This window comes from Penicillium robsamsonii (assembly GCF_028829455.1).
Source record: "Penicillium robsamsonii strain IBT 29466 chromosome Unknown utg000001l_segment0_segment0, whole genome shotgun sequence".
Classification (NCBI taxonomy): domain Eukaryota; kingdom Fungi; phylum Ascomycota; class Eurotiomycetes; order Eurotiales; family Aspergillaceae; genus Penicillium; species Penicillium robsamsonii.
The window spans coordinates 7,213,475-7,236,042 of NW_026643219.1; the positions used below are offsets into that span (position 1 = coordinate 7,213,475).

At 49.8% G+C, this 22,568-nt stretch overlaps 9 protein-coding genes across 9 annotated transcripts; 5 read left to right on the forward strand and 4 right to left on the reverse strand.

Annotated features, from left to right (window-relative positions):
- Nucleotides 1-49: 49 nt before the first annotated feature.
- N7447_002791 (MFS transporter) lies at nucleotides 50-1,783 on the reverse strand (the record flags this gene model as incomplete). The annotated part of the gene is made up of 6 exons (XM_057227066.1): nucleotides 50-534; nucleotides 589-691; nucleotides 752-1,425; nucleotides 1,483-1,540; nucleotides 1,589-1,609; nucleotides 1,673-1,783. The coding sequence occupies 6 exons, from the start codon at nucleotides 1,781-1,783 to the stop codon at nucleotides 50-52; spliced, it is 1,452 nt and encodes a 483-aa protein (XP_057091082.1).
- Nucleotides 1,784-3,635: 1,852 nt separating this feature from the next.
- On the forward strand, nucleotides 3,636-4,517 carry N7447_002792 (uncharacterized protein; the record flags this gene model as incomplete). The annotated part of the gene is made up of 1 exon (XM_057227067.1): nucleotides 3,636-4,517. One exon carries the CDS (start codon nucleotides 3,636-3,638, stop codon nucleotides 4,515-4,517), a length of 882 nt encoding a protein of 293 aa, XP_057091083.1.
- Nucleotides 4,518-4,964: 447 nt separating this feature from the next.
- Nucleotides 4,965-6,137, reverse strand: N7447_002793 (uncharacterized protein; the record flags this gene model as incomplete). The annotated part of the gene is made up of 1 exon (XM_057227068.1): nucleotides 4,965-6,137. The coding sequence occupies one exon, from the start codon at nucleotides 6,135-6,137 to the stop codon at nucleotides 4,965-4,967; it is 1,173 nt and encodes a 390-aa protein (XP_057091084.1).
- Nucleotides 6,138-7,191: 1,054 nt separating this feature from the next.
- N7447_002794 (DUF2985 domain-containing protein) lies at nucleotides 7,192-9,293 on the reverse strand (the record flags this gene model as incomplete). The annotated part of the gene is made up of 4 exons (XM_057227069.1): nucleotides 7,192-7,973; nucleotides 8,027-8,101; nucleotides 8,154-8,549; nucleotides 8,609-9,293. The coding sequence occupies 4 exons, from the start codon at nucleotides 9,291-9,293 to the stop codon at nucleotides 7,192-7,194; spliced, it is 1,938 nt and encodes a 645-aa protein (XP_057091085.1).
- A 1,613-nt stretch (nucleotides 9,294-10,906) lies between these two features.
- N7447_002795 (Nucleotide-binding alpha-beta plait) lies at nucleotides 10,907-12,459 on the forward strand (the record flags this gene model as incomplete). Its single annotated transcript, XM_057227070.1, has 3 exons — nucleotides 10,907-11,309; nucleotides 11,424-12,006; nucleotides 12,079-12,459. The coding sequence occupies exons 1-3, from the start codon at nucleotides 11,107-11,109 to the stop codon at nucleotides 12,457-12,459; spliced, it is 1,167 nt and encodes a 388-aa protein (XP_057091086.1). The 5' UTR covers nucleotides 10,907-11,106.
- A 701-nt stretch (nucleotides 12,460-13,160) lies between these two features.
- N7447_002796 (GTPase-activating protein GCS1) lies at nucleotides 13,161-14,712 on the forward strand (the record flags this gene model as incomplete). The annotated part of the gene is made up of 4 exons (XM_057227071.1): nucleotides 13,161-13,202; nucleotides 13,264-13,332; nucleotides 13,479-14,234; nucleotides 14,311-14,712. The coding sequence occupies 4 exons, from the start codon at nucleotides 13,161-13,163 to the stop codon at nucleotides 14,710-14,712; spliced, it is 1,269 nt and encodes a 422-aa protein (XP_057091087.1).
- Nucleotides 14,713-15,057: 345 nt separating this feature from the next.
- Nucleotides 15,058-17,840, reverse strand: N7447_002797 (mitochondrial elongation factor MEF2; the record flags this gene model as incomplete). Its single annotated transcript, XM_057227072.1, has 2 exons — nucleotides 15,058-16,270; nucleotides 16,378-17,840. The coding sequence occupies 2 exons, from the start codon at nucleotides 17,838-17,840 to the stop codon at nucleotides 15,058-15,060; spliced, it is 2,676 nt and encodes an 891-aa protein (XP_057091088.1).
- A 434-nt stretch (nucleotides 17,841-18,274) lies between these two features.
- N7447_002798 (retromer subunit VPS17) lies at nucleotides 18,275-20,158 on the forward strand (the record flags this gene model as incomplete). The annotated part of the gene is made up of 3 exons (XM_057227073.1): nucleotides 18,275-18,703; nucleotides 18,770-19,223; nucleotides 19,290-20,158. The coding sequence occupies 3 exons, from the start codon at nucleotides 18,275-18,277 to the stop codon at nucleotides 20,156-20,158; spliced, it is 1,752 nt and encodes a 583-aa protein (XP_057091089.1).
- A 925-nt stretch (nucleotides 20,159-21,083) lies between these two features.
- Nucleotides 21,084-22,223, forward strand: N7447_002799 (putative nucleoside-diphosphate-sugar epimerase; the record flags this gene model as incomplete). The annotated part of the gene is made up of 3 exons (XM_057227074.1): nucleotides 21,084-21,103; nucleotides 21,155-21,360; nucleotides 21,424-22,223. 3 exons carry the CDS (start codon nucleotides 21,084-21,086, stop codon nucleotides 22,221-22,223), a joined length of 1,026 nt encoding a protein of 341 aa, XP_057091090.1.
- Between the last annotated feature and the right edge of the window lie 345 nt (nucleotides 22,224-22,568).

Here is a 22,568-nt window from a genome sequence, read left to right on the forward strand (position 1 = left end):
TAAATGCGATAAAAAGAAGTTTGTACTACTATACACAGCCTGACACATGCTACTCCGCCAGCAGGGGTTCACGTTCCATCTCCTCCTCAGCAGACTCAGTCCAGGAGACTTCTTCTATAGGACCACTGAGCCATAACATAGGTATAGCAGTAACCGCAGAAAGAACTCCCAGCCCAAGAGTCATAACCTTCCAACCGTATTTGAACTCCACAAACCCACCTACCATAGGTCCTAATGCCAAACCGCCGAAATGTGCCATATTCTCTAAACTAAAAGCTTGAGCCACAGCACTTCTTCCCCCAAAGATCCCGGGGTCTCCAGCTTCCATGTCATCCAGGACACGCTGCATCTCCACTACCAAGGCTGGCTCGCTCAAGTCAATGCACATGCCAACAACACCCAAAATCACACAAAGAAGAGCTATGTGAGATGGTGAGTTTCCCTCGACGAAACGAAGACAAATCAGACTCGGGGATAGAATGGCAAAGCTTGCGAATGTAGTCACTCTTGATCCAAGCCGGTCAGATAAAACCCCTAGAAAGCAGGTCAGAATCATGCAATAAGTGTGGTGATATGATCTCGGCGTACCAAAGAATGGTTGGAAAATAGCCACTGAAGCACCTGGCAAGAATATCAGACCCGCGCCTAGAACATTCCACTGGAATGTGTTCTCCACAAAGACTGGGAGTGCCTATATAGGACTGTCAGTGAAATTCCAATCAATTCCAACATAAAAGACTGCATTTCATACCGCATCGAATGCCGAGACCACAAGAGCCCCAACAATAACTGCCCAGAGGCTAATCAGAATCCGTGGCTGCTTTGAAAGCTTGCCCAATGCAAATGTACTCCTAGAAATTTCCGTGACAGTATGACCGTTACTGGTTATAGTCCCCATGGTTCCGTATGGCGGCTGCTCAGGGATATAACCGTTCTCCTGACTTGGTCGCTCGCCATCAGTGAGACATAGCCAACGTTCGGCAATCCTCTTTTCGACAACAGCGAGTCTAAGAACGAAGTCAAGAGCAATGATCCCGAAAGCCATACCAAAAACTGCACGAAATCCTCCAACTTCGTAAACCAGTCCGCCCAGTGGTGGACCAGATATAAACCCCAGTGTCATGGCGGTGCCAGGATATCCAATCATTTGCCCAAGACTCGCTCTATCTACTGCATCTGTCACAATTGAAAGACCAGCTACCGAAACTATGGCCGTTGCTGCACCTTGAAGCACTCTGGCGATGATATACCACGTCACTGAGTGTGAAGCTGCAAAAATGACCATAGATGCAAATAGTAACACCAGCCCAGATAGATATGGACCCTGTCGTGTTCCAGAGACGTCTGATAAGTATCCAAGTATCGGACAGCATGCAAGTGCCGAGACGGCTTCAGAGATGAGGAGGACGCTGTTCCAATACTCTCCTATCAAAAGAGACAGCTATTAGTAAATGAGTATCTATCTTTGTAAAGCTTTCGTACTATCTTCAAATGCTACTCCAGCTCGTGAGACTAGTGCCTGGGGCATGACAGGGACAATCTGCTGTGGTCAGGTGAGGATCATGGGTCTTGGTCAGAATATATGTACCATAGCATAGAGAAAGAGATCCTATATGAAATTTAATTAGCTGGAGCTTATTTCGTTTGGGTGCTAGGACACTGGGGAAGATACCGTGAACATTGACAGAGAAATCGCCGTCACTATGAAGGATTGCGAGGACCTCAATGGCAACAGCCACGGTCGCTGGTCGCGAAGCTTCAAAAATGGCTTCGACCAAGTCATGATTAATGACCCGGTTCAACCACCGCGCTGACTTGGGGATATTCTTGGTGTGAGGGTGAAAGTTGAAGCGGATAATGCGACGCGAAAAGTCAAAAAGGTAGACATGCTCTTCTTAATGTTTTCCTTTTTCTGTATGCAGTCCAAAAGTCAATATGCATTAGCAGCCGCGATTGGGTAAAGACTCTCGCTCAGAGGGGCGATGTGTTCGATTTTAGCTGCATTTGCAATCAGGTTTTGCGCTAGATGCTGTAAGGGAGATCCTCCGATCACTGCTGATCTCGAAGACACTGTGAGTTAGGTATAAAAATGACGCTGCTACATAAAATATGGATGACAACGAATATGGATGCCTACTATCAAGCTCAAATGTTCGGTGAAGATGATCGTGGTGCTTCCAACAAATCAAAACCAGGTCGGACAGATGTCTTCATAAATCCCTAGCCACAACCAACTCTGTGAAACGCAATGACATAGCTTAGCTGGTAATTTGAGCTATGTAGTATTTTCTTGCGCGGGTACTCGAGCTAGTATTTATACGCTGGCCTATAACTTGCCCAATAACCCGCAATGCAACAGCAACACAATAGCCAAGGCCATGAGCTCGGGCAGTCCATCATTTTTGGCCACGACAAATCTTACAGCTTCAATCCCCCTCTTCCTGGTCCGATACTGTATTAAATCGGAGCTGTAGGTCTTGCGTCACCACATGGCAGGCTCTCCTCTCCTAGCTCTTTCGTACCCTCTATCGAGTTCCTGACTTCTTTGCTGTCGTTTCCTAGCAACCGCATGGTAAACCTGGGGCCTATATCTATAAAGGTTTGGCTCCATCTCCGATTCCGTTAGCGGCCAAGCTGTCATGGCGAAGTAAATATCACAGTCTCGACAAACTATGGCGGTAAGTGGGTCCCGAGAAGAGCCTTAAATCTCAACCTTGGTTGGAATCAAAAGGTTATTTTCTGAGCTTCCTGGAACCTGCCAACTCATATGACAAAATGTACTCCAAAAAAAATGGAACTAGCGCAATAGCGGTCAGAGACTGCCACACCACTCTACACTAGAGCAGCTTACCAGCCATGGAAAATTAGCTTAGTAAAAAAAAGAAGTATACGTATTAGGCGAGATATTCGGACTTCTATGAAACCTTTCTCTTGTGCAAAGCTGACTGACTACAGATTAATAGAAGTTGCTGTTCATTTCTACCTTTCACTAATGCCATATTTAGATCTAGAGCTTGGCTTTGTGGGATTAACGGATAATGTTCTCTATAGATATATCTAAAAGCATATAATTCGATACGATACTCCGTGATCATAGCATAAATAAGGATTTGAAATGATCCCAATATTGATGATCTGCTTGTAATGTCGATGTGAATATATATCTCACGCAAAACGCCCAAAATACAGATGTTATTCCACCCATATTCACCCCTTTAAATGGCTTCTGCTTACTTGAAGAGTTAAAATGCGGTGCCTATTTCTATTTATATATCTTAAACAATATTATCGACTATAACCGAGCAGTTCGCCCGCATCGGCCGATTGTTCGTCCGCTACTAAGCTACCTCCAGCCTAGCGTACGCTCTTATACTACACGACCACACTTTCTACACTATAATCTCACTTTACTGTCGGGTTCAATCGGGGACGGATAGATTTTCAAGAGTCAATATCAGCCCATTGAAAGGATGGTATATACAATCACTAGTATAAAGGATCCTTGTATCCTCGAGATTCTGTCATCACCATCACAGTCCATTTCAAGGTCTGCAATACAAGCAAACCCCAAGCTCAATCTACAACCTATATTTTGCAATCTAAGTTCTAGATTATACACACCACTAATCTGTGAAATGACAACAATCGCATTTTTTGGAGCAACCGGCGGTTGTACCAACGCCTGCCTGGCCCACACCCTCCTCAATGGCTACAAGGCCAGAGCCCTAGCCCGCACTCCCTCAAAACTCACGACACTACTCCTCTCACAGCATGGCATAACAGAGGAGATTCTCTCTCGCCAGCTCGAGATAATCGAAGGTGACGCAACAGATGTAGAAAGCGTCACGAAAACACTCATCACCAACTCCGACAACACATCCAATGGCGCTTGTACTCTCGTCACAAGCATAGTTTCCGGCATAGGCAGCAGCGACGCACCGACAATTTCCTTCACCAAGGAAACAAAATGCGCAAATACTCAGATGCGCGTGCCTGCGTTGCCGCATATTGAGCTCTCGAACCCGCATATTACAGAAGAGACGACAAGCACGCTGCTAGCGGCGTTGGCGCAGATTAGTTCTGAGCGGTTCGCCTCCCTTGAGGCGTATCGTGCTGTTGCGCCAGAGGTCACTGTGATCTCGACGACGGGCCATTTGCCCGGTAATAAAGATGTGCCGTTCTGGTTAAGGCCTCTGTACTCTGTGCTTTTGGCGATCCCGCTTGCGGATAAGCTGCAGATGGAGAAATTGCTCGATAAGGATGTTGAGTTGGGGCATGCTGGTGTGCTTGCGGCGGGAGTTGTTGTTGTGAGGCCCAGCCTTCTGACAGGGGATCATCTGGTTCCTGTTTGTGAAGGGGACAAAGGGGCAGGTCTGGAGAAAGTGAGGGCTGGAACGGAGAGGGATCCTGCTGTTGGGTATACGATTTCACGGGCTCTAGTTGGGGAGTGGATTTTCGAGGAGATCATTAAGGGTGGGGGGAAATGGGTTGGGGAGAAAGTTACTATCACTACTTGAGGCTCTAGCCTTCGCTTAATTTCATGATATTCTTACATTTTTCGTTGTGCGAGAGATTGATGTTCATATTGTTCATATTGTTCATTGTCAAATGTCAGATATGGCGCCTCTAGGCCCCATAATAACCTTGGTTTTTATGTGGTCTAGTGGTAAAATATGCTATATTTTTTCACACATAATATGATGAAATTGGGAGCGAACCTAGGCCCTTGGTTGCTCTTCTAAATGGCCATGTTCAATGCCCAACGTTCTCAACCTCAAGTTTGTTGGTTTCCTTCGAACAAATTCATCGAGCCACCGTGAGATTGCACAACCTGGCAAGGATCAAGAGAATTTCATGTTGAACAGTTACCATTTCATTTCTTCAATAGAGCGCGACTCAACAAATGCAATTGACAATAAATAAATCAAATAGGTCGAATCCTCGCTAGTTTCAGCTTATGGCCACTATTCGTCGTCCTTTTCTTGCAGCTTTTCAAGAGCGTCGCCTAATAAAATGCGAGCTTCGAGGGCTGCCTTTGTCAGATCATCAGCAACTAATTGCAGCTTTTCACCTGCACCAGGGCCACTTTTCTCAGCAATTGTCGAGAGTAATCTTCCATAAGCCCAGCAGTCTGTAGCAATCCGTGCCTCAAATGAAGTGTTGGCAGGAGCTGTCTCACAGTTTTGTTGAATGAGCATCTGCATCTCCGGAGAGAGCCATTCCCACATATAACCCCCGGTTCCACTGATATCGATGAGGATGGCATTTTTCCTAGCATCAAAAACAATATTTGAGGGTTTGACGTCAAGATGACTTCGGCCCCTCTTGTGCAATGATTCTAATGCTCTTCCAATCTGTAGAGCCCATTGCAACAACAAAGAACCATTTTGGACCTCGGCCTCATTAATGATTTGCTCAAGCGACCCTCCGGGATAGTACTCAAGAAGGAATCCTGTAATAACTGCTGGCATATCGGTTGACATGCAGGTCTTGTACGGGTTCTCCGATACAACTAGCCCAACTAATTGCGCGATGTTTGGCTCTCCACGGAGTTGTGCAAGGGTATCGATCTCGTCCAAGATATGATTCGTGTCTTCAGGCTCATATATAGGACGGTCGATCATTTTGTAAGCAAACTTGTGTTGATTGATTAAGACCGTGGAGACTGTTGGAGCAATAACCTCAACATTCTGCAGACAACTAGCCTCAAATGTTGGTAGACACCTGGCTCGGTCTAAAGTCGGGTACGTGACTCTCTTTGGATCTTCCGTGATCTTGCAGCACATTCGATGGGCAACTGTAATGAAAAAGTTTGCTGTGGTTTGATACCCATCCCGGATCGTGATCGAGTCTTGGCTCTGCTCAGTCAAACTTAGAGTAATCATTGTCACAGTATCCTCCAAAAGCTGCAGTTGGCCGAAATCAATCGCTTCAATAAATCTTTGAAACGTGGACCGGCGTTGGAAATAGCCCAGATCCAGTATCGATTCCGGCAGAGACCAATCAACGACAACTTTGATCCACCATAACGAGCCATTGTTGTGAAATATCAGGGTCTGTGATGGACGGTCGCTGTTCCAATCTTGATATGATTTGAATTCCAGCTTGCAAGAGGGACGGAGAGTCTTTTCGGACATTTCGCTTGGTTGAGGGAAGTGAGTTCTCCTTTTGTCAAAAGGAAAAACAAGATTTCTTAAGATAAATTGGTGGAAAAAGGAGGGGACCGTTCATACTGGTTTACTCTGAAAGTCAGTTATCATCTAAGCTGATAATACTGGCGCAATTACTCTCGCAAAGAACCCAGAGTATCATGCTCGTATAAAGTATGTTGCAGTTCGCTATCACTTCCTTCGATAAGAGGTTACCGCAGGCAACGTCACCTTTGAATACGTTGCTACATGACTGCAAGCTGCAGGCGGCTTTACGAAGCCACTTTCCGTCGTTTCGTCAAGCACTTGGGACTACGTCTTAATATTTAAAGTAAACGAACGGGATATCATATTAAGGATACTAGGTAAAAAGTTCTTAAATAGAAGGCGTATGAAAAATTACATACTAATGTTAGCACACGGTCTGCTTTTATATCTAAGACTTCAAGCTCGAGCCGCTCTCGATTAAAAGACAGAGGGAGATAACGGACGGAGTTCTCCGCGCTTTCCTGCGCCCCTTAGTCATGGCGTATTTCCGTGGTGGGATGTAGTGCTCGAAAAAAAATTGAGGGCAGCAGTAATGCTATCAACGACCTAACTATCACAGTATAAACTACCTGCGAGGATAATCCCTTCTGGGTATAGCCTGCGGCGTGCTGAGGGCATTAGTGTTACTCACTGATTAACTAGGCACTGAGCATCACTGAGTAACTAATCAGTGAGCAGTTACTGAGGATCAGTCATTCTGCACGTGAGTGATCTGAGCATGATCAATGAATCTGAGCCCGTGCTGACATCTACTCAGTGAGCCCGAGCCTGAACACCCTCATAAAAGCGGCGGCAGCTCAAATAGGAAAGCCCCACCCACCAGGGAAAATCCGGTACGTATAGGTGCATATATAAAACCAACGACCAAAAACAGTATTATTATCAGTTGGCAATCTGTACAGGTGGGCCAAAAGAAAGAAACGCTTTGGTCCAGCTGGACCAACGTTCCTAAAGCCCTGTCGTGACGTTCGTAAGTGCATGAATATTGCTGTGATCAGGTGCCGCTATACGGCATTGGGCAGTCACTTTTAGCACTAGACCGCTCAATCTGTGCACTAGACCGCTCAATCTGTGCACTAGACCGCTCGATTTGGGCACTGCGGCGCTCCTCCTTGATCTTCTTCTTTTCCATCTTTCTCATGGCTTCTTCGGTCAGCTCTTGGCGGAAGAGCCGTTCGACAACATCCTTCTTTCGGGTTCGTCGATCACCAATCATGATCATCACACCACCTGTGATGTTACAGGTGATGGAGCAGCAAAGGATAACCGTCGTCAGAGCGAATGGGCGCTTATGGTAGTCCTCCATACTCCAGGTACAGGCACCAAGAGCCATTTGGAGCAAAGAGTGACAGTCAAGAATGACGACAATAGCGATGAGCAAGCGTAGGGGGAAGGCGTGGTGGGTCATGGTTTCGTGCGGTTTATAGAAAGTATGCGACTTTGCAAATTTATTCTGGTGATGCATCAATCGTAACTGTTGGCGAGCATCGAGAACAGAAAATTCGTGTTCGTCTTCCTTCACTGTGTCACCACATTCAACGTCAACGTCCTTCTCCGGCACCGATGGAAGATCATTCTTGTCCTTGAGGCTTGGCAGGGCCCGCTTCCGACGAAGCTTCCAGGATAAGAATGTATAATGAGCAATGAAACTCATGTGATATGTATCGACAGCGCGGAAAGGAGCCAGTCCATCACCCATGATAGCGAACAGGGCAACCAAAACGTTATCTATGACATTGATAACATAACTCTGTTTACCACCGACATTGATCCAACCTGAAGTGACTGTCAGTATACTAGCCAAAAAGCATCAGGGCAAGAGATCTCACCAATCAAGAAAAGAACCCAGGCCAAACCGAACAGGGTAATCAAAGTTGCGTAGAGAGTTACAAGAAAGCCGAGGGCTAGGCGAAATTAGTATCTAGCGAAAATGTCTTGGTGGGGAGTGTCACTTACGCTTCTGCACGTACTGCTTAAATCCTTTCATGGACCGTTTGAACTTGGATCGCCGAGAGTGAAGCATATGTCGAACATGATCGTTGAGTTCGGCAAAGTCTTCTCTGGTCCATCCTTCTAGCCCATGCCCTTCTGGGAGAACGGCATACTTGGGCCCACGTAACACCGAGGACATACTCGTGAATGAGTGGAACTGTGTTAAAGTCGGCCGCTGTGTGGTCATGTCGCCCTTGGACGGTTCACCCTCGTCCGTTGTAGTTCCCTGTTCCTCATCCGAAGAATATTGTGGTCGTGAAATCGTATAGGTGGGCATACGATTGATGAACCCGCCCAGATTCGGCACGAAGAGAGAGTTTTGGACATTGGTGAGAGTAGAAAGCGCAGAGACCTCGGGATCTAGATTCGGGTAAGTTAAAAATCCTAGTTTTTGTATCACTATTGGCACCGGTGCTTACCGATCACGTCTAACACGTCAACGACGTGAGATCCATACTCATTTTGACGTTGCTCCTCCTGTGTGCTTAGAGTGGGCGCAGCTCCTGTAACTGTGCTTGCCCGGTTCCGAGTAAAGCGATTCAACGCAGCTTGACTAGTTCGCCGAAGCCGACCCGCCGGTCGCGCTAGTGCGGGAGGGGCCTGGACTTGCTCCGGATCCAGTTGCTCAGAGTCGGAGTGAATCTCTCGACCGAGCAATATTGCCGCTGGAGAGGTTGGTGTCGGACTTTGGTGTGATGATTCCTCGGTTACAGGCTTCATTCGCATGGGAGTCGCCACTCGTGAGAGATCAGGAGGGGGAGATGACCATCGTCCTGGATTAGGCTCCGAGTTGCTGCGCCGCCGACCTGCGAGCCATGCTTCGTCCTCTTCATTGGGAGGAGGAGATTGGATCGGCTGCGGTTCGAATGGCAGTTGACCTTGACTCGCGGGTTGAGGCAGTTGATTAACGTTGTCTAGTGAAGGGATAGATGGGAAGCGAGACAGGCGAATACTCGGTCGTCGCGCCCGTGAGTCGCCTCGAGTGCGCAACGGGGCAGGGCCTGCTGGCCTGACTGGGCCAGACTCTGTGGGTTGCCCTGTGGGTTGGGTCCCTCGAGAGTTCGCATTAGAGGCGTGGTCCTCGACCGGGTCGATGCGATCCATATTGCTGGAGCGACGAGTCCCGGAAGGAGAATATCACACAATATAAGAGGGCCCCGAGACCAAAAGGAAAATATAAGTAAACCAAGGGCTTAAACTCCCCTTTTGATCCACATGGAAAACAGTCCTGAACGTTCTGGATCTCTTGGGGTGTTTAAATCCAATGATGACTCAGCACCCGAATCTTGTTTTTTTTCCCTTTCCGCAGTGACGAGGTAGTGGAGTTCAGTCCGTTCTTATCACGCTAAACTGTCGATCTTCATGTGTTTGCATTTCAAGGTTTCTATTCTGCTCTCCTTTCCTGGTGATTGATGTCTTTTTCAAGGTTGAAAGTCAAGAGATCCAATTGTATTCAGTGGCAAGTGCTGACTTTTGTGGCCAATAAACTGCCCAAATTGGATTATGACTGTACCAAGCTATATTGTTAATGCCTGAAAGTCAAGGTGTCTACGCGATGCAGCGATGGCAGGATGGGACGTCATCAGAACCCATGTAGATCTACATTGTACCTGACAACATATCATGGTGATCAACAGTTTTGGGTCGGAAACTTGGATTAAGTCATTCTATCATTTTGGGGTTGAATTATTTAAATGTATCATTGTCACATTGGTTATCGCAACGTCGTACACTAGAGGCCCATATCAGTCCAATCGTGAAGGTTCTTGTCAAAATATGAATTCCTTAAAAACATACAATAAAACAAGGATTTTTTTGGCTGACTCTGCAATGTACAGCAAAGCAGATACCTGTGCTATTATAGTAAACCGAAGTTAGCCATGAAGCGTTCTGACGTTGAATTGGCCAATGTTGGCAAACATAGCAGTCCTCTACTGTCGCAAACCAGGTAGATGAGGCAATTACGTGATGGCCATGAGCCCAAAGGGAATAACTAGGTTTGATTCTGGATCCGAGTTCAATTTGAACGGGGTTTTCTTGTAAGACAACTGTGATATTGTGTAAGGGAACAATACTGTCACCAACTATGTGTCACCTGCGTAGCCTGGAATAAGATTTCCAAGGATATTATCAGGTTGATTGAATATTAAATTTAGTATAGAGTATTCGATACTCCATAGACAGTTGTATACTCAGGCTTACTATTTTCTACAATGTAAGATGAATCTGAAGGTGCGGGAAGGTGCGTGAAGGTGCATGAAGTCACGGAGATATGAAGTGGAGATAACTGTGAAAGATCCTTTGATTATTTTAGGACATGTCACACGGGTATCATGCATATGTGTAGAGTCTGGATAGTATGTAGTGTAGAACAGAAGAGATGAATCAAATGAATCAATGGAATAACAAAGTGAGATTATATAGAAAGGAGGGGGAAAAGTGTTCACCGATCATTGGTTCAGAAGGTCTCCAGAATGACATCAGGCCAGCTGTTATGAGTCAGGCTTTCAAGTAAAGCGGGGCTAACTCTTGGGAGCATTCGGGGGTTCATAGCCTAAAATTCGGGGGTAATTGGGGGTTAATTGGGGGCTCCTAGGGGGGTGAATTAGGGAGCAAGGGCCCTTAATGGGACGATCGAGGAAAGTACCTTCGATCGCACCTGTCCCTTCGAGCTCTCACTGGGCTAGTCCTACACCGCCTCTCCTTTCCCTTTCCATCTCCTTCTCCCATCCTCCTCCTCCCTCTCTTCAAGATCCAGTGCATCAAAAACTTCAATTCCATCTTCTCTTTTCAATTGGTATCTAGGGCACGAAGCTACCCTGCTCCTTCCCTCGCTCCACCTCCCGTCAAGTCTCTTTCAGCTTTAGGCAAATAAACAACCCGACACTTTTCATCCTTCAACATCTCAACCTTCAAGATGTCTGACGTCGCCGCACTTGCTGACTCCGTGGCTGCGACCACTCTGACCGATAAGCCCGATACAAACGGTGCTACCCCTTCCACCCAGGCTGCCGATGCCGCGGCTGCCAGTGCAGATGAGGGTCGCCGTCTTTACATCGGCAACCTCGCATACGCGACCACTGAGGAGGAGCTCAAGGAGTTCTTCAAGACCTACACCATGTGAGTAATTGCCGTGTTTGTGGATTACATTCAAATAACTCCACCTTCATCAAACATTCATGCTTGTGAAGTCATCATTTATGGGACCATTTTCTGACGCATTTTATCTCTCAGCGAGACCACCTCGATCCCGGTGAACCCCCGTACCAACCGCCCTGTTGGCTACGCATTTGTGGATATTGCTACTGCAGCTGAAGCTTCTGCCGCCATCGAGGCCCTTTCCGGCAAGGAGATTCTTCAGCGCAAGGTGTCCGTGCAGCTTGCCCGCAAGCCCGAGCCTGCTGAGGCCAAGGAAGGTGCTGCCAGTGGCGGTGAGGGTGCTGAGGGCCGCAAGCGTGCTGGTGGTCGCGGCCGTGGCCGTGGCCGTGCCCGTGGTCGTGGTGGCCGCACCGGCCGTAGCCGTGCTGTATGTGCCCAATCCCTTTCCTTGCTTGAATCCGCGCATATCGACACTCTGAAATGGATGCTGACACTACCCAAGGCCCAGGATGGCCAGGAAGCCACTACCGAAGCTGTTGTCGGCGAAACCGGCGAAACCCCCCTTGCTGAGACCACAAACGACAAGGACACTGCCTCGAAGACCAGCGAGGCCCGCGCCGCACGTCCCCAGAAGCAGCGCGGTCCTCCTGAGGATGGCATTCCTTCCAAGACCAAGGTTATGGTTGCCAACCTGCCGTACGACTTGACTGAGGACAAGGTGGGTTACATCTTTTCTTCCGCCATTTCTCCGCCTGAGGTTACATTGACTGACAACCCTTTCTCCCTTTAGCTGAAGGAGATCTTCGCCGCCTACGAGCCCGTCTCTGCCAAGGTCGCTCTGCGTCCCATCCCCCGATTCATGATCAAGAAGCTGCAGGCTCGCAACGAGCGCCGCAAGACCCGTGGATTTGGCTTCGTCAACCTTGCCTCTGAGGAGCTCCAGGCCAAGGCTGTCAGCGAGATGAACGGCAAGGATATTGATGGTCGCGTCATCGCTGTGAAGGTTGCCATTGACAGCCCCGGTAAGGAAGACGATGATATCAATGCTGTGGCCGAGACCGAGGAGACTTCTGCTCCCGCTTCTGCTCCTGCGGCTGCGGCTGCTCCTACCGATTCTGCCCCTGCCCCTGCCCAGGAGAACGCTGCTCCTGCCGTCACCACCAAGGCTTAAATGCCAAACGAATTCCACTCGACCGAATGAGGTACTTGCTAATTGGCTTTGGGGTTGAGAAACAGAAGGGGGGAAACTCAACGGAGGATCGTATTGATATGATCATGGTGCTCTGCAAACCACAGATCACCGTGAATATCTTAGCTACTCAACGATTACAGGGGAGATTGGAGAGAGGGGTTGGATTCATGACTTTTATCGGACAACATGGATCAGTTGACCATGCAGGAGAGCCATCTTTGCTGATGTGCTCTCCGTCCTTAACGACTTTTTTTTTTTTTTTTTTTCGCCTTCTGTATTGTACCTTAGCACACATTTACTAAATGATGACGATCTGCCACCCGGCATATTGGATTTAAGAGTAGCCCCTCCATGCCTAGTTATACAATGGACCTGTTTATAGTGGATGTACCCGATTTGGGTTGGGATGACGCGAAGTCCGAGCCTTGCCGACCAGAGGCAAAACATAGAACTCACTTTGTCTCACATCTCTTCAATTCAATTTTATTTTAGCATCGAGCCAATTGCATTAGCTTCGTTCCTTCAATACGTTTCATTCTCCCCGCAACCACATCGAAACGAGAAAAAGGGGTAAATCACCCAACGTTGCGGTGCCGAGTCGGTCAACCCTGCAATATCCTAGCTCCGTTATTTGGATTGCGTTTTCCTAAAGTCCCACCGGTCGCCTTTGTATATTCACTATGTCTCGCATGTGGGAGGTCGACCCGGAAACGAGGACAAAGGTGTGCTACCAGATCAAATCCCGCAACGCGCCATGGTCACTGACACAGACATGTGCCACAGCTCCTCCAAATCTCCAAGACGAACGGAAATGACAGGTGCTGCGATTGCGGTGCCCCATCGCCTCAATGGGTATGCGTTATCTTCCCCCTCTTGCCCATTGCCGTAACATTGTCTTCGCGAAGCATTATCACCATCGCACCCTAAACAACCCATACCCAAACCCCGCCAACCGCACACCCTGCTAACTCTTTGCCTGCAATGGGCACATTAACCAGGCCTCCCCGAAATTTGGAACATTCATCTGCCTCAACTGCGCCGGCACGCATCGCGGGCTAGGTGTGCACATCTCTTTCGTCCGTTCGATCACCATGGACGCCTTCAAAAACGCCGAGATCCAACGCATGGAGCTGGGAGGCAATGACCCCTGGAAGTCCTTCTACGACGAACACCCAGTCACTATCTCTGAAGGCCGTACATTCGAAGACTCGACTATCAAGGAACGATATGAAAGCGACGCGGGCGAGGAATGGAAGGAGCGGTTAGCGTGCAAAGTCGACGGTCGCGAGTACGTCCAAGGCCAGGAGAAGAAGAATAATCCCTCGCGGTCGAGCACACCCTTGAGCTTGGGCGGTGCTGCTGGTGCTGGTGTGCGGGCTGGGTCGCCTGCGGGGTCGTCCATTCGCTCCGGTGACAGCCAGCGGGGTGGTGTGCCCAGCAAGAAGGAGCAGAACGAGGCTTACTTTGCGAAGCTGGGCAATAATAATGCAGGTCGTGACGAGAGCCTGCCGCCCTCACAGGGTGGAAAGTTTACAGGTTTCGGGGGTGGCATGCCTGCGCCCTCTGCAAGTGAGCGGCGCTCTTCGCCCTTTGGGGGATTTGGTTGGGGTGGTGGCGGTGGTGGACAGCCCTTTGAAGACCTCCAGAAAGATCCAATGGGCACTATCACCAAAGGATTTGGGTGGTTTACATCGACGGTTGGCAAGAGCGCAAAACAGGTTAATGATGCTTATCTCCAGCCAACAGCTAAACAGGTATGTGCATGACCTCGCTTGAGAAGCTTTATAATGTCTACTTTCTTTCGGTACAAGTACTGACATGAATACCCAGCTGGCCGAATCCGAATTTGCAGCCCAGGCCCGCGTCCATGCTTCAACATTAGGCCAGAACTTGCAAACAGGGGTTCGCGGCGCTGCCGACCAATTCAGTAAGTTTGTTGAAGGGGAAGATAGAGGAGGCGACGGACGCCGTAATCGCGTCGAGCCTGAGCGCCGAGAGTTCTGGGACGACTTCTCGTCAATGGGCGACCAAGAGACATCTAGCCACCGCCGTAGCGCATCACAACGGTCTCAACGGTCTGACGTTGTTGGAACCGCTGCCATGCGCAAGGGACCCACCACCTCTCTGGCTAACTCGACGCCTGGTTTGTCTGGTGCAGACGCTGGAGAGGGTAAGAATACAACGACCTCCGCGACGGGTAAGGGCAAGGATGAATGGGATGATAACTGGTAGCATATAAGCGTCTTGTTTTGCTTGGTGTTATCTGTTTGTGGGCCGCTGTTCTAGTGCCATGACTTTTATGTCCCGTGTTGTCTTTCCGTGTCTACATACTCTGCCCTCTATCTGCACTACACATATATCTCGCTGCAGTCTCCTTTTTGGAAAAGGGAAGACCATGCATACTCCATTTACTTCATATTAGCTTGGCCTGTTGTCAATTGGGGGAGGCGGGCGAGACGGTGACTGAAAAGTAGAACAATATTGGTACAGTGAGGAGATACTATGAGATGTGATGATATACAAGAAAATTCCTAGCTGAATCTGACGTCTAATGACTTGACGCCTAAGAGTCCGCAATCAAAATCCGCCCCTCAACTCCGCAAGCACGACCTTCTGTCTCTGACCAGACATCTTCTCAAACCGATCGACACTCATGACAAAAGTGCCTCGACCAGCAGTCAAGCTCCGCAAATGCTTGAGATACCCAACCATCTCCTTAAGTGGCACCTTTGCAATAATAGTGCGCGGCCGAGTCGCAGCAGCAGGAATCTCCACGCCGATAGAAGGTGTCTCAAACGGGTCCGGCGGCGCATAGACACGGCTGTGATCAATGGGCGGCGGTGCCTCTTCTTCAAGTGTGGATGCAGAAGTTCCCAACGCGTCCGTGTTTGACAGCGGTACCTCCTCATCGAGTGAAATGATATGTCCACCCCGCGAGGAGGAAATGTCGTGCACGACGGAGCCAAGACTAGCCTCGTCAACACTGATGATCACATTCATCACCGGCTCCATCATCGCTGTTCCTGCGCCAAACTGCACATCTTGCAGCGCCGCGGCGGTGGCTTGGTGTGCGGCGGATGAGAGGGCCGAGGCGGTTGTTTCGTTGCCGAAAATGTCGGCGGCCGGGTCGATAGTTAGTGTGACGCGGGTATTGTGCATTGGGAAGGTGAATTGAGGCCCGCGAGCAAACGCTGCCATGGCTCCGTTTTGCAGTGCTGTGCGGAAGGTGACGAGCTCCATGCCTGGCGGGAGGAATGGGCTGGTTTCTTCTTCGTTGCGGGAGGAGCGATCAATTTGTAGACCGGGAGCGCGGACGATGATCTGGTTACCGTCGTAGGTTTCGACGAGAAGGGTGTCTTGGTCTACCGCTTCGGACTTAAGGTCTTCGTCCAGTGGCTCTACGACTGCTGTGCAGCCTGCTTTACCCTTCCGCCCGGCGATCTCCTTGTCGAAGATCTTGGTTATTGGGTTGGAGGTGCCAAGTACGGATTCTCGGTAGCCGATCTCGATGCGGCCCATTGAGGCCTTGGCTTTGAGATCGTTGATTAGTCGATCACGGGCAATTTCAAGATGCAGTTCGCCCATGCCGCTTAAGAGCGTTTGGCCGGACTCTTCGTCTACATTGACGTGGAGACTGGGGTCTTCACGGAGGAGAAGGGCAAGCGATTCATGCATACGCTTCTCTTCGCTCAGGCTGTGCGGCTCGACGCTGGTAAAGAATACCGGTGGTGGAACAGCAATTGGTCGGAGTTGGAGAGTGGTAAGTGGCTCGGGGGGGTGGCTTTGTTCCCTGCGTAGGACACGAGGGTGTCGCCTGTCCGGGTTTGTTTGAGCCCGACTACGACTCCAATGTGGCCGGCAGGGATCGAGTCCACTTCCACGGCATCGTTGGCGTACATCTTCAGCAGACGTGGGGCGCGCTCGGAGAGCTGCAGGTTTGTGTTGTAGAGAAGGCTGTTGCGATCCAAGGAGCCGGAATATACCCGTACGTAAACAAGGACTCCGCGCTTTGCGTCGTTGACGACTTTGAATGCCAGTGCACAACTTTGAAGCTTGCTGATCGCATCTTTTGAGCTGGTCTGCAAGGCGGCATGCTTTTTCTTTGGTTGTTTCCCTTTAGATTGCGAGGACGCCTTCTCGCTTTGCTCCACAATCAAGTCTCCTGACAGCAGGTCCCGAAGACCTCCTTTGACACCACCAATGCTCACCTCTGGGTCGGGAGCTTCAGGTGGACTGGGGAGCAGATTCACGATAGAATCCAGCAACGGCTGAACTCCCATGTTCCGGAAACTGGCACCTGCAAATAGAGGGACAATCTGACTTGTCTGGTCCAACACGCACCGGCGCAAGCCCTCAATGATATCAGCTGGCGAGACAGCAAGATGATCTTCTTCACATTCAAAGAATTTCTCGACAATGTCTTCGTCGTGCTCACTAAGCAGCTCAATCAAGGCAATTCGTGCCCGCCGCAGCTCTGCGGCCAGGGTCGGCTCCTCTGCGTCTAATTGCTGAAGGTCAGCCACTTTCACAGTGCGACCATCCTCGCCTTCTTTCCATCGTAGTCCTTGAAGATGGATTGCATCTGCCACCCCGATAAAAGGGCCATTTCCTCCTTGGAACCACGGTATTTGGCAGACTGCTGGATAAACACCCAAGCGAGTACTGACTTCTCGCACCGTTCTACCAAATGCGGCTCCGTCACGGTCTAGTTTATTCACATAAATGACTCGTGGAATGCGATATGTGCTTGCCTGGTTCCAAACTTTCTCTGTCTGCGCTTCGACACCAGCAACACCATCTAATATACAGACAGCGCCGTCGAGGATACGCAGAGATCGCATGACCTCGAACGTAAAGTCTGCGTGGCCAGGGGTATCAATCAAATTGATAGTATGCGGGTAAGCAGACCGCGGAGTCGGCTCATTCTGCGACCCAACCTGGGGGCCTGTGGTTCCATTTACCTCGCCAGGTGGCCAATGGAAGGTAATGGCGGCCGACTGGATAGTGATACCGCGTGCGCGCTCGGCGGGAAGGAAATCGGTCACTGTTGAGCCTTCGTCCACATCACCAATGCGCCGTGTGAAGCCACTGTAAAACAGCATGCGCTCCGTAGTTGTAGTCTTGCCTGCATCGATGTGAGCAATAATGCCGATGTTCCGAGTCCGGTCCAGAGCTTCATCCTGGCATGCAGATGTCGTGGAAAAGCATTGGAGCTGTCTGTAATTGGACCGAAGACCTTGGAGGGAGGAACATATATTTTTGCACGTAATATAGCTCTTATATAAATTAGAGCTCATACAGCGCACCCCGGGGGAAAACGCAACAACGGAGCCACGACCATTCCAAGGGGAAGCGCTCATGTAATATGGGACAAAAGGATAGATAATTAGGTTGAGGTTAGCATTGGGTGTATGTTATTATTGATACAGTGGAAGAGCAACCCTGAGCGCTCTAGAGCAAAGAAAATCGGACTGCAAAGCGGACTGGGGGATCGCGAGGCTTGGCGCACGCATTCCTCCATACGTAACCGACTCCGACACCTACCTCTTTTTAACGACTCAGGTCCTTTTGCTCATACCCTTGCTCTTCTTTGTTCTCTTTGTTATGTCAATTTAACGAATCCCAGCTACTCTCTCGGTTTGAAGCTGCACGAGGTAGGTTTTCAAGTACCTTTAGAAGCTAGCTGGCCGTTGCTGTGGGGGTCGGATCTCCAGCCGTTTAACACTGACGCCTACAATGACCAGCCACTCCCCCTTGTCAGCGAACATAATCCTTACACCCACCTTCAACCAAGATGGACTACTCTACCATATCTGCCGACCCTGATCATCCCACCGGTACCTCACCCTGGGCCTCACCGCGTGCTGAGCGAGGCACCTTCCCCACTTCCAACAATGACATCCCGTCCTCCCCTTTACCCAGCCAGAATCAATCGGCCGAGGATGTTGACAGGGGCCACAATGTAGAACCCCAATCTCCAGACCTCTCTGCGCAGCTGCAGAGCGCACAATTAGGAGACCCGGACTACCCCGAGGAGCATCCCCCATTCAGTGTGCACCAGTCTCCAAACGTCCAGCAACAGCAATCTCCTACCCCCGCACAATATCAGACCGGAGCACGACAAGACCCACGGCCTCCAGCCCCCGCCTATAGGATCCAAGGAAAAATAACTGGTCTGGAGAGGACGGGGAAGAAAGACCCAATCTTGCGTTTTGACGTCCACGTTAGTCTGCCCCTTTGAGTATTTTACGCCGCTGCCATAGCTAATTCCTGTTTGCTTTGAACCCAGACCAATATCCCCAAGTTCCGCACCACCCAGTACCGTGATGTACGTCGGACCCATTCCGAATTTGTCAAGCTCGCAGACCACCTAGTCTCCGCCAACCCGGAAGCTCTGGTCCCTGCCGTGCCATCGCCGGTGACACCAGCCGGTGCAGGCACCGAGGAGGATGAGGTTCGCATCAAATCAGCAATGCAGCGATGGCTCAATATTGTGCTGAGCAATGAGGTCCTTATCCAAGACGACGAGGTTGTGCTGTTCGTGGAGAGCGACTTTGGATATAGCCCCGTGCTGAAGATGAAACAGCCGGCAACAGGCGTGCGACGAAAAATGTTGAAGCAGTTCGCGCCGCCCCCAGATGACACACCTGAGTTGCAAGCTGCTCGTCCAACTGCGAAGATGTTCTACCTAGGATCAATGGATTCGAGCCACAAGGTCGACCGAGTGGTCAAGGCCCGTCGTGGTATGTTATTGAGCTTCAAACTGTTCTAGTCTTATATCTTGTTCCGATTGAATCTGACTGTTTTAGGGCTTGGATTGGCTGAGGCCGATTTTGGCGTGAAGCTCGGTCAGATGAGCATCCAGGAGACTCATCCCGGCTTGGGCGCCGCTTACCGTAAACTTGGCAAAATTGTTCAGACTGTTGGCGACTACCACGCTGTTCAGGCCACCGCGGAGGCTACTACTCTCGGCGAACCGTTGAGTTACCACTCTGCAGACGCCTTCATTGTGAAGGAAACCCTGACCAACCGCCATATTCTCCTTCGTGATCTACTCCAGGCCCAACAGACTGCACGGAGCAAACGTGCCTCGGCGGACCGCTTGAAGGTTAGCTCATCGGTGCGTCCCGATAAGGTAGACGAAGCGATCAACGCTCTCGAGGAGGCTCAGAACCATGAAGACTACTTAACCAAGCGGACCCAGCGTGTCACGTCAAATCTTCTCCAGGAGAAGCGCCGCTGGTTTGACCGCACCACTCAGGATCTTCTATTTAGCCTGCGTGAGTATACGCTCCGCCAGATCGAAGCTGAGCGTCGTACTCTGGCCACCTTGGAGAGTGTCCGACCCGATATCCGTGCCATTGATGCGTCCGGTGGTTTGAGCCGGCTGGGTCGCGAATCCCACCCAGCGACGCGCCGGCCAAACATGGCTTCGAGCCAGGGTCCCAAGGGTGACTCATGGAGCGGTGTTCCTCGCCGCAATGACAATATTGGACGTAGCATGAGTGGCAGCTTCACTGCCCCCTCGCTCCCTGATGATGATGATGAGGTGAATGGTCAGGGCTCTGGCAAAGGGCGCAACCGAGCTTCCAGTCAAGTTGGGTCTATTGCGGAGGAAGACGATGACCGTCTTGATGCGCGCAATGCAGCCAGCCGACTGGCCACCAGCACGTTCTGATCGGATTTTAGTACGCAACAAGACTGTATATGTAGCCCCGGCACGAATTTGTGATTCCCCTTTGTTCTTCCTCTTATAACCTTTTCGTGTCCTGTTATGTTATCTAAGCCTGTGAACAATCAGTATCTCTTTCTCTAACCCATTCAAAGTCTCAAAGTGATAGTTGCAAATTATTTTTTATGACATTCGGAATGCCGGAATGAATATATCTATTCCCTGCATCTGGGGAACATGAGGCCCCTCAAATGCTATCCAGTCACACCAATGCTACAATTTATCATATTCCCCCCATTTATCCCACCTCTTTGCCCCATCCTTGGGTAATTCAAACCAAGACGCCTTCTCACTAAGAAAGATATGATGGCTTGGCAGCGGGATCTGCGTCTTCCCCTCATCGAGTGTCCCCGCAGCAATTCCGATACTCCTCAAATCACGATGCTGGATCATACTTAGAGTCGAACCGCATCGGGGACAGAAGCTACGCGTAGCAACGTTGGTCGATCGCCGTTCTGTGGGATTGATATGCCATTGGATATCTTCAGTCGCGAAGAATGCCCAGGTTTGATAGGGTGCGCCGGCTTGTTTGCGGCAGGTTGTGCAATGGCAATTGACCAGGCAGGTTGGGGGAGTGGAGGCAGTGTAACTGATATAATGACAAGCGCAACTGCCGGAGGCCATCGTCAATATTAGAGGTTGGATACAGGAATTGGATTGAGATGTCAGGATACTTCTGACATCATGTGGGGCAATGAATCTGTTTAACTAGGTGTGCTCGTATAGATTATTAATTGGTACATACATTATAAGAGCTGCAATCCCCCACCTGCGCACTCGGAGTTGATTTCAAAGCATTTCAACTTCTTCATTGACATCGGAACCTTCTTCTTTACTCGCTTTTCTGGGCAATATTTCTTTCCCTTCGAAAATGGCTCCCAAGGTCTTTCTGTAAGTTATTCTGGTGTAAATATAAACATCCAATCTGATAAGTTCCCATAGAACTGGCGTCACGGGCTACATCGGCGGGGATGGGTTGTTTGCCCTTGCCAGCACCCACCCTGACTGGGAATACTCAGCTCTAGTCCGTAGCGAGGACAAGTCAACACAGGTCACCAGCAAATACCCCAAGATTCGGACTGTGATCGGTGATCTAGACTCGTCCGAGTTGATCGAAGAGGAAGTCAAGAACGCAGACATTGTCTTCCGTATGTTTATTTAAGCTCATGTATCAGTATCAGGATATCACGTCGCTAACAACTTAAACACAGACTTCGCTGATTGCGATCATGTTGCCGCAGCCAAGGCCATTGCTAAGGGTGCTCAGCACCATACCCCCGAGCGTCCATTGTGGCTGATTCATACTTCCGGCACTGGTATCTTGACAGTCGAGGACCAGCGTGCTGGCACATACGGCATTGAGCGCCCTAAGGAGTACAACGACTGGGAGGGCGTCAGTGAGCTGGTCAACCTTCCATCCGACGCCTTCCATCGTAATGTGGATGAGATCATCCTCGGAGCTGGTCAGCAGAGCCCGGCGAGTGTGAAGGTTGCAATCGTCTGCCCACCTACTATCTATGGCCCTGGCCGTGGCCCCGGTAATACAAAGAGTATCCAAGCCTACTGGCTCAGTGCCGCAGTGCTGAAGCGCAAGCAGGGTTTCCTGGTTGGAAAAGGCGAAAACGTCTGGCATCAGGTTCATGTCCAGGATCTGAGTAACGTCTACCTGGCTCTGGGCGAGGCAGCTTCAGTGGGAGGTGGCAAGGCTACCTGGAATAGCGAGGGTTACTATCTTGCTGAGAATGGGTCCTTTGTATGGGGTGATATCCAGCGCGCTGTTGCGCAGTCTGCTTTTGATAAGAAGCTTATTGCTTCTCCTAATGTTGAGTCTCTCGATGGTGCACAGACGAGTGAGTTAAATTCTGCTGGAGTCTATGCCTGGGGCTCCAACTCCCGTGGAAACTCAATCCGTGCGCGCAAGCTATTTGGGTGGACGCCACAGAAGCCTAAGCTGATTGATCTTATCCCTGAGATTGTCGAGGGTGAGGCTAAGTCTCTTGGCTTGCTGTGAGACTCAGGTCTTTTGTTAATCTGTGAGATCACTATATCAAATGAACTTATTGATAAGCACGTTATTCAAAGATTTTCAGTTGAAAGATAGGTAGGTTACATTGTAGTTAAGGCATTGTTTTTGTGTGCTCTATATTCATGAACGTATACTCCTATTAACGATGATACGGTGAGCAGAAGGCCAAGAACGGCTGCACATCCGGCCGTTTCAAGCGTCTTGCTCATTAGCACAGTCCATGGCGTCACGTGTGTCCATGTCCACGTTCGATCTGATCTGGCACCTGGTCACATACATAAGGGTACAAAGGTAAAGCGTTGTGTTTTTATCCGATCACACGTTCCCACA